Raw genomic sequence first — 10,777 nt, forward strand, 5'->3', positions numbered from 1 at the left:
GGAATTCTGGCAAATCCTTACCCCAAGCTAAACAAGGCTTTTGAAATTTTGGAAATCAATAGTTCATGAGAATGTGTCATCTGAATAAGATATATGTATCAATAATATCAATAACAGCCTGCTGTTTGCTACAGCTTTTGTGTCCCACATTCCATGAACATTAGGTCATCTAGGGCAACCATACCCTGCAAGGCAGTCATTGGCAAAATTCCTTAATGAAAGATATTATGATTTACACAGTCATTGAGATCATTAACTTCAAATTTAACAATAATAATAATAATAATAATAAATTTTGAGTAACCTTATAAATAAATTTATGAAATTAGTAAAACCATATTGAATATCTATACATGTACTATATGTATATTCTTCCAAAAAAAATACTGGTGATATGATGAATTAGAGATATAGATGGCTAAGGAGTAGATTTACAGCAGTACATGAGTTTATACTTAAAGCAATGATTCTGTTAATGTTACATTCTAATGTTCAAATAATCAATATAAAGTTTGCTTTTTATTTTGTTTTAATGGATTCTATATATGTTGTCTTTATTTTTGTAATTTTATTTTAGATATAATTTTAATAATGTTAGAGTACTAGAATAAAACCAAAGCTTGCTGTAAAGTAATTAATACTTGTGATGTACTACAAAAAACACACAGAAATAATGAACTAAGATTAGCCATGGACATTAGGATTAGAGAAGAAATAGAGAGGCTGTGATAAAGACAGGAAGAAAGAATGAATATTACAAGAACAGTGATTTTATGCAGAAGGTACTGTGCTACCAGAGAGGAAACAAAACCTTCTTTGCAAAAGACAGATACCTATTTGTCCAGAATGTTTTGAGGAAGAAGGCATGGACATAGACTATGTGACTTCTCAGAGGTCTTTCTAACAATGCAATAAATACTCTTAAGAATAAAATGGATTCTGGCAACAAGATGAGAAGATACAGCTTTTGATATACAGGGGGAAAGGCCATAGCTGAATGCCTACGGACAAACACATTATTTTAAATATAATGCTACTTAATATGACTTCCTTTTTCACTAAAACCAGCAATGTATGTGACTTTTCAATTCCTAAATGCCTGTAGCTTTTGGTTTCTTAAAATGTCCCCATTTTTTTAACCATGAATAATATTCTGAGCTGTCCTTTATATTAAGAACACAGTTTTCCATTTTGTGATAGACAGGTATTTTTGTTAATATTATTTATATGTGTTCTATTTTAAACACCTACTATGGATGCGTGTGTTTATTTAGACATTTATTCATATCGAGCTATGTTATATTTTCAGTTGATTTCATAGGTGGACTTGATGCACACTCCTACTACCAGGATCATGTTCAGTTAAAGCCTGTTAACCTGTAAGTAAAGGTGTCATGAGATGGAAAATATTAATCCTTCTAACTTGGTCAAAACTAACCAATCCTGAAATAATTTGGACCTGCTACTACTAATCATTGGTTTAGTTTTCCACTCATATTTAAACACACCTTTCACATGTAACCCAACATCATCATTATTATTCATTCCAAAAAGGATTTGAAATAGGTAGCATGAATTATGTTTCTAAAATGATATACATATTTTTTTTAGTCAGTAGTTGATTGCCAAAGTGGAGAAAAGGGGATTATTTAGTCTACCAAAAAAAAAGAGAAATTAAATATGTGTCACATGGGCAGCATGACTGAGGGAAAAGAAGAGAAAAACTAGGTTAGAATCCAAACTCTGCCTGTGTGGTCTTAGGGGCCTTTCTTAATATCTCTGAGACTTGGTTTTCTCACCTATAATATGATTCTGTTGCCCAAGATCCCCCTTTCTGGGACCCAGAGCCAGTTCTTTGTTCATTAGGTGTTGCAAAGCCAATTATGAAACTGAAACTGAGCTTTATTTAGCAACTCAGTGGCCAGAGAATGGAAAAATGGGAACCTGGTAGTTCTCAGATCAATTTCTCATAGACTTGGGGCCAGAGATGTGTATAGAGGAGGACAGAAATGGAGGAGTGGTCTAGGCAGATAAGGGAATACCAGTGGTGGTCTTCTCAGAACCAGGATTTTGCCTCTTTTTAGTTCTTTTATGACACCTTCTGTAGTCATCAAGGTGATACTCAAGAGGTTTGAGGTCTCCTGGAGGCCAATTCCATGGCTGTCTTGGTCTAGAATGTTTTAACTGGATCCTTGTGGGGAGAGAACTATTAACCAAATGCCAAACTGTTCTCAGAGGTAAACAGAGTTATAGTGGGGTAGGGCTCTTCCCTCATGGGACCACTGTTGGATAGTGGTTTCATAGGGGAAGGACAGAGGATGGATTAAATGCAATAAGACATGTTTAGTCCATGAAAAATCCCTTATGATTGTGAATAGTACTCAAATATTTGATTAACTATCACTGGAGGACATGGAAGAAAGTCAACAACCACAACAAAAGCCATCTCACATGGACGTATTTAAATTGAGTATTAGGAAGAAATCATGGTGACCTGTTGATAAAATTCTAAAAAACAGGTACAGGGACTCCATTCCTAGAAAACTCTAAGTAGCAAATGGATAACTGTATAAAATAATAGCTATCATGGGCTCAGCCCTTTGCATGTATTATCTCACATAATCCTCATGAAAATACTATAATGCACCACTTAATACCCTACTTCACAAAGAAGGAAAATGAGGTTCAGAGACATTAGACAACTTTTCCAAAGTCCCATTAGTACTATCGTGTTTCCCCGAAAATAAGACATCCTCCGAAAATAAGACCTACTTGCAGGTTTTCTTCTGAGTAAAATATAAGGCATCCCCCCGAAAATAGGCTCCTCCTAGGCTAAACATGAGAGATTTGGTCCACTGATTCTGAAAGAAATGGAGTCACAAGAAATTCACCAGGAAATTCAGGAATTGGATTGTTATGATGATGTTCCAGGAGATGATGACATGATTGTCATTGCATAAATGAGTAAATTCTTGATACTGTAGGATTCACAGTTTGTCTGGTTTGTGTTGACAACTACCGTATTACCGTACCGTATACAGGTAATAAATTTCCTTTATTTTTATTTAACAGTAAATGTGTACCATATTCTTCTTCATGGAAAAATAAAACATCCCCTGAAAATAAGACCTAGCGCATCTTTGAGAGCAAAAATTAATATAAGACACTGTCTTATTTTCGGGGAAACAGGGTAGGTTGTAGAGCTGGGCTCTTTCCTGGATGGTAAGCTGTCACTGTGCCTGATGTTGTGGACTTGCTATTAAGATGACCTTAATTCAGCCTACTCTGTCAGCCCAGGACTCTATAATCCTAAGGCAATAGGGGAAATGATGTAAAGCAGTCACTGGTGTAAGAAACATGTATGAACGGCTTCATTTCCTGCCTTTTTGCCATGGTGGTTCCTGCCCAAATCTGCAGCCCTCACTCGGCCTCTTTGGGGACTGAAGCCCTGAGAAGCCCACACAGGCTCCTCCACCTCTCCAGTTGCATTAATTTCCTTCTGGCAGAATGATCGAATGGAAACATAGTTCACAAATCAGCACTGTGCCTGTCACATGAGAGATGTTGAAATAAATGTTGGTTTTCTAAAGCAAATCCAATTTGGAAAAATATTCACCCTACATAACATTCCAGGACTAAGCAGTCACCACCTCATTACTCATGCTACTGAGTGCTCATAAATAATGGATTGCAAAAAAATTGACAACTGTGGATTTGGGGAACTTGTCCAAGACTGTGCCGATAATAAAGATGACCAGTGTATTGGAAGGGAGAACAGAACTGAAACAATGCCTGGTGGTAATGAGAAGAGTCCTGTATACACTTGTTATGCAGTAAGAAGGTGATGAATGATTTATTTCATCTCCACTGTGGGGGAAAAGGGACTCTGCAGAGAAACTGTAATACAAAACAATGTTGGTCAGATATAAGAAGAATTTTTTATTAAGAAAAGTTACTTAAAACTGCCATCGAATGATGTTAACAATAAAACCTTCTTTCATGAATGACACATGTGCATCCCTATTGCTCAAAGGATGTTAACTGTCATGGCCCAGAGGCAAGTGACTTCCATTTATGCTCCGTAAGGTTTCTTCCATCTCTGTGAATCAAGAACACATGAAACATCCTCTTAAGATTACCTAAAAGGCTTTGATAGACTCCACTACCTCCTCAGAGTTTCCCCAACCACCTGTTCACCGCTGAACCCTCACACCTTGTAGCTGAATGTAGCATAAGCTACAGGCTGCAGAAAGTAATGGAACAGGTCTCTGCCTTGACAGATTATGCATATTATTCTGTCAGATGAATGTGGAATGCCTTTCAACCATGAAGGGAGCAGGAATCTGAAAGATCAAACTAAACCTGAATTAAAACCTCGGTGCATGAAGCCATTTAAAAGGTCAGTGTGTGTGCTCCCCACAGGTATGCAAATATTCCACAGGGTATCCAGTTGGCATCAATCAGCTGTTTGATTTCTTTTAATAAGACCTTTATATTGGATTCTGTTGTACCCAGTTCAGTGGTGCCGTATCACCACCCAGCAACAGATTGGAGAAAAAGCCAATCTCTGTGCTAAATTGTTAGAGAGGGAAGTGAACAATGGTTTGTAACTTTAAGTCTGTAATCTCCATGGAGTACAAAGCCAGGTTTTATGAGGAAGCCACTATGTTAGGGGGATCAGGAGAATCTTTAGGCATGTGTGTGTGAATGAGTAACTTTCAGCATTAGATGAGTAGGTAGAGATAGACAGTCCGTTCACAGGTAATGCTGCAGACTTAACCAGGAAGCCTGCATTCTCGTGTTTGATTGTGTCATTGCTAGTCATCATAAAGTGTACCTCTCCAGGACCCACAGTCACGTGTATGGGAATGAGATGATAGAAGTGAGGCAGTTCACATATGAATTTGGTCTTTCATGCTTTGTCACTCTTTTCAGTAAAGATATCAAGCAATTGAGGCACACTGATTAAATAATTTGGTTTAGTTCCATATACAGCTATTTACTGATTATTTATAAAGTGTGTGTTAGGGCCTGTGCTGGGTGCTGTAGCCATAAAGATGAGTAATATTTGAGCTTTGACCTCCAGTGGCCAATGATCCAGAAAAAGAGACCTACGCAGAATAAGTAGATAGAAAGCAATGTTCCCCGGGCAATCTTTTGCAGAAGGGGGACTATTTGCTTCTCAGGGAGAGAAGGCACTGAGATGGCTGCACCGACTTTGGAAAAATGATGAGGAGTTTGTGAAAAGCAGGAAAAAAAATGAGTATCCCCTACATGGAGGCTAGTTTCCTTGGCCATTCTGCAGAGTTTAAAGTTGAAATTTGTGACTGTCCAATCTGGCGTTTGACATAGATCTCACAGAACCTGAGCAGACCTCTGAGGAAGCAGGTGTTTAAGCCGAGCAGGGATCTTGAGGGCCCCTGGTGGGGAGACCTTGAGAGCCTCAGCCACTGTTGCTCTGCCTCTCACAGTATCTGTCTTTCTGACGAAAACTATAGAAATGCTTTCTGTGATTGTCATTTGGGTCTGGCTTTGGGATGTGACACACAGGTCAGGGGTAGGCTTTGCTGAGGGCCTTCACCTTGCCACAGCCACCAGTGAGGGGCCATAACTCTTGACATCACTATTGTACAACCTGGATCTCCTGCACTGCTGCTACCACACACTGATACCAGCTTCTGGAGAAGGGCATAGGAAGCAAGAGCCGCTCTGGGCATTCGAGCTCACACACATCAGTGTGGTCAGTGGTGGCTTTGAAGGGAACACCTACACAGCAACTAGCTTATGGTGGAGGCAATAGCAGTGGTGGGGAGGGGGGATGTACAAAGCAGATTTACCTCTCAAGGCGAACAACAGCTATAAAACCCATGCAGCTATGGAAGAGGTGTGGACTATCAGGGAGCATCATAATGAGCAACTATATTACTTTAAAGTTTGTCAAAGTCAGCAAAATGGATAGTGACCAGATATTGGGAAAACGAAGTTCCAGATAGTGGGAAAACGAAGTTCATTCTTTCCAAAGGAATAATTAGACCAAGGCAGTTTATCAAAGAAAGACAGCTGTGGAATTTCAGAACTGAGTTCCCCTGTAGAGGTAAAGCGACCTGGTGATGTCAGAAAGTCCCACAAGGATGATGCCCTGACTGCTCTGCAGAAAGATTTGATGAAAAAAGCTTATCCCACCAAAAAAAACCTTGGCTTTTCTCTGGCATTGTCTGATTGCCTTTGCTGGGGGCTAGGTTTTATTCATAAAAAGTGTTCCATGCTCTGTAGCTACTGCTGAGTGAGTGTCTGCCACTGTAATAAGGACCAGGAGGCAGAGGAGGCTGGCTCTCACTTCAGGCAGCTCTGCGGGCTGCGTCCACCAGGATCTTCCCTGCCTGTCCTCCACCTCCAATAATCCGGGCCCAGAGGAAATCGACCTCTGATGACTGGCTGCTGGATAGAGCCAGAGGTGGTCTATTTCATCAGCTTCTTCCTGAGAACAGCTGTTTTGCAGCCGGGTCCCTGTAAGTTGGTGCCAAGCCATTTTGCATTTAGAGCATCTCGATTAAAAAGTGGAAGGACAAGTCAGAGGAGAGTGTGTGTGTGTGTGTGTGTGGTGGAGAGATGAGAATGATTTGCTTTCCAACACTAACTTAAAATCCAGTAACCACCAGCAATGTGTCAGTAAACTTTGCCACTTTGCCGTCTATGACCTGCATCTGCCCATCACTCCATTTCTTGACCAAGCACCTACAGACTAATGAGGTGATAGCTCTCCGTCTTTATCCTGTTTCTGTTTGTCTCGTCTGGCTTTCACACTTCCGTATTTATCTATCCCTGCTATCCATCACGTGCAGAGTAAGGTGTCTGTAATTTGCTCACAGATAAGGCTGCCTCAGCTTCCCATCGCTGAGCGTGGAGTGCTGTGCCAGAGGGCTTCCATCAGGCTCTGGAAAGGGAGGCACTTTCGGAGGCATTAAGCTCCAGGGCTGTCTCAGAAGTGCAGAGCGCTACAAGTGTGATGCACTGGGCTCCTCCTTAGTGGCGCGAGGGGAAGGGGTCGCCCCGCATGACGCCTTACTTAGCACAAAGGGGGCTCATTGCTTTCCCTCCCTGGGGAGTGCTTTCCCTTTGTCACTGGCATTAGTAACTTTTTGATCCATCCTAGGAAATGATTATATTATACCGTTTTAGGGACTGTGCCAGAACGCACCCTAAAGTGGACGCATTTGACCAAGGGGCAGTGAAATGGCTGTGTTTCTGTGGCTCATGCAGTCATACTAGCAGTTCAGGCACACTGTCCTTGCTAGGAAGGAATGATGCCAGCGACAGTGCGGCGGCCACACAAGATGTTTTAACATAATTGGAGATATGTGACTGTGGACTGCATAGTAAATGATGTTAAGAAATTGTTGCCTGTCTTGATATGTATGCTAATAGGTAACAAAAGAAAAAGAAATCCTCATCAATTGAGCAGTATTCCTCAACCTGAGCCCTATTAACTCTGGACCAGACAATTGTTTGTAGTGGAGCTACTCTGTGCATTTAGGGATACTTAATAGCATTGTTGGCCTCTATCCACTAGAGGCCAATAGCACCCTTCCCCTCCATCCCCGCCCCCCCCCCCCCCCCACACACACACACAGCCAAATTATGATAACCAGTTGGTAAATGTCCCCTGATTAAGAATCACTAAGTTAGAGAATCATGTATTGATGAGTAAAGTGACATCATGTCTAGGATTTGCTTTTAAATACCCTAGCCAAAAAGTAAAAGTTGTGGTGGATACAGGAAACTTGATTAGCATAATTTTTATTTTTATTGAAGCTGGATGATGAGTATATAGGGATTCATAATACCATTCTCTACACACTGTTGAACTACAGTGAAGTAAAAGGAGTAAACATTGGGCTTTGTCTTCTGGAATGTAGAGAAATAGAAGTGAGGGGAGGTGGGAGGAAGACAGGGAGAGAAAAGAAGAACTCCGACTCCTGAGATGTGCAGGAGGGGACAGAATTTACAGAGAGGGAAGCTACCGAAGTTAAATTGGAAAGCTGGAAAATTTCTCAGCTATTTCAATTTCTGACTAACAAGTCCATTCCACACCATAGAGAGAGTCGCAGAACTGAGTTAATGGAAGACAGTTGCTAGGCAGGAATATAACATAAGTATAAAACACATTCTTTGCTAGTGTGAGGCTCATAATGTATTGGGAGGGGAAAAACTTACAAACCTGAGAGAACCAATCAGAGCACAATTAATGCCATTAGCTCCACATGGGGTGTAGCTGCTGCAGAGGAGTTGCTATTAGCAGGATGAGAAAGCAAAGCAGCTGAGATGGAAGCTGGTCTTCACAGAGAAGAGATTTCAACTGAACCTCAAAGATGAATATCCTATCATCTAAGACTTTTCTCATAAGAAAAAAAAACAAGAGCAAAAGTACTCAATAAATATTTCAGTGCCAGCTTTATGGCAGACAGTGTTGAGGTTGATATGTGTAAAGGTGTGTAAGCTAGAACCCTCACCTAGTATGAAATCAGAAATATGTACAGAATCTTGATCAAACGTGTGGAGACCAGAATGACTGGAAATGCCAATTTGTACTCCAGAAAAACAGAACTGATAGGATGTGTTTCTATATCTGGATATAAATGTCTAGGTCTATATCTAGAGAGACAGGAAGGGGAGGAATGGAGGAAGACAGGAAGGAAAAGGAGGGGGGAAAGGAGGCAGGTAGACAGGTGGATGGATAGATAGACAGACAGACAGATAGAGATTTTAAGGAATTTTCTCATGTGATTGTGGAGACTGGCAAGTCTGCAATTTGCAAGAAAAGACTGGAGACCTGGGAAAGAACTCATGTTGCAGTCCTGAGTCCAAAGGCAGAATTCAGAGGCAGATGTGCTTTTTCCTCAAGAGACTTCAGGCTTTGCTCTTACTGCCTGCAATGGCTTGAATGAAACCCACCCACATTATGGAAGGATCTGCTTTATTCAAAGTCTACTGATTTAAAAGTTAATCCTATCTAATAAACACCTTCACAGAGTCATCTAGACTGATGTTTGAACAAATGTCTGGGTACTGTGGCCTAGCCAAGTTGACACATAAAATTAACCATCACAGGATGGGGTATATAGGAGATTAATCGTTAGGTGGCAGGAAAGCCAGATGAGGACGATTCTTGAGAAACCAACAGGATGCTTTAGGAAGACCAGTGTAGGTCTGCATCTAATAGCCTGGAGACAATACCACCCAGTTATCTTCACCCCACAGCAACCAAAGGCAATACCTTCACATCACTCCTCGGTTGCTATGTGGTCGGCACGTCTAGCCCAGGAAACCACTTCTGCAGTCTGGTGTTCGTATCTGTGTGCCTTGCTCTAATCTGAGAAGCAAGAAGCTCAGGTTTTTCCCTTCCTTGTACAAGGCACGCCCACAAGCTATTTTGCATTTTGAAAAGCCTGACTGACTAGGAAGGAAATTTAGCTTTCAGTTTTGAAGTTCTTTAAAGCAATACCTATTCTCTGTTTCAGGTCGAAATAAGTAATGGCATCAACTCTGAAATGTCGGCTGCTGAACTTGACTTAGGAAGCAAAGCATCATTGACAGCTCCTCTCTGCATCAACATGTCTCACTTTCTCCCAGAGGATGGACTGTGCCTCCCGCTTTCCCACAGATCATGGAGTTCTTCGGTCACAGCCTGTGTGTTATTAGCATTGTGCACTAGATGAGTTGTAGGTGCTTGGGTGGGTATTTTTTAGTCATTTTCTTCTTACATGAATACTTGTAAATTGTTTTTTAAAAAATGGTTTTAAAATTTTTAACGGAATTTAACATGAGGCATGCAAAATGGAAAGAAAAAAAATGCTGTGAAAACCTACAGACAGTTCCATGAGAAACATTGGTTTGTATTGTTGAGGTGGTGAGTCAGGACTGCTGATGGCTGCACTTACCCTAGACCTGACGGAGTTTACACTAGCAGACATTACTTGGAGTTACTACTAATAGACAGAAAGTAAGATGCTGTGATAAATGGGTACAATAGTGGACCTGGCTTTCACAATGAGTATGGACCATTTTTTTCAACACCACGAGTCAAAACATGGAGTCTCCTTTGTTCTCGACTTCCAAAGCCCAGGATAATATTATGGCAATCTAAATGTTCAGATTCTTGCAGAATATCTTGCTCTTCCTGTGTTCTGAAAAAATATAAATCAGGGGGGTATGAAAGAGTGAAATTAAAGCAAAACACCTCTCCCCTTGGGAGGAATGTGGGTGTGTATGAGGGCTATATTTTCTACTCTTTATCCAAGTCCTGACACTGATGTCACACCTAAACCCACATCTAGTGGGTGGAGGCCAAACGTTTTGTGGGCAAGTGGCACAAAAATCACAACCAGAAATATTGCTCTGAAGATATTCCAAAGGGGCATTGAAATGGTGGGGAATTGCCTTTAGTGCTTCTAAAGAAGATACTTGTATTTGTTCTGCATCAACTTTTCTTTCTCCTACCCTTTCCTAATAACTAAGAAATTAGTATCAGAAACATAATTTTCCATGGGAAAGATGTCTTAAAAAAACACCACAATTTTTTCTAATCATATCTTTCAATTACTAGTTCCCATGTCAAAATAAGTTTTGCTCACTCTGTATAAAAACCAATATGAGGCCTCCTATAGACCCCAAAATGGGGTATATGTGTACTATTTAATCCAGCAGTTGTTAACCTGGTCCATGCATCCCTTATAAGTCAGCCTATAAACTTTCTAAAATTATACACCAATTTTTTTGT

At 40.6% G+C, this 10,777-nt stretch overlaps 1 protein-coding gene across 2 annotated transcripts in view; it reads left to right on the forward strand.

Moving 5' to 3' along the window:
- The window catches only part of NKAIN3 (sodium/potassium transporting ATPase interacting 3), a 405,119-nt gene extending 395,339 nt beyond the window's left edge, over nt 1-9,780 (forward strand). The window contains exons 6-7 of one of the 2 annotated variants that reach the window (XM_036437007.2): nt 1,310-1,379; nt 9,519-9,780. In XM_036437007.2, the coding sequence (XP_036292900.1) occupies nt 1,310-1,379; nt 9,519-9,528 (80 nt within the window). In that variant the 3' untranslated portion in view covers nt 9,529-9,780. The remainder of the gene's footprint in view (nt 1-1,309; nt 1,380-9,518) is intronic. The other variant, XM_036437008.2, reaches the window with a different exon arrangement.
- Nucleotides 9,781-10,777: the final 997 nt, after the last annotated feature.

The sequence above is a fragment of the Pipistrellus kuhlii genome, unplaced genomic scaffold (assembly GCF_014108245.1).
Source record: "Pipistrellus kuhlii isolate mPipKuh1 unplaced genomic scaffold, mPipKuh1.p scaffold_m20_p_14, whole genome shotgun sequence".
Classification (NCBI taxonomy): Eukaryota; Metazoa; Chordata; class Mammalia; order Chiroptera; family Vespertilionidae; genus Pipistrellus; species Pipistrellus kuhlii.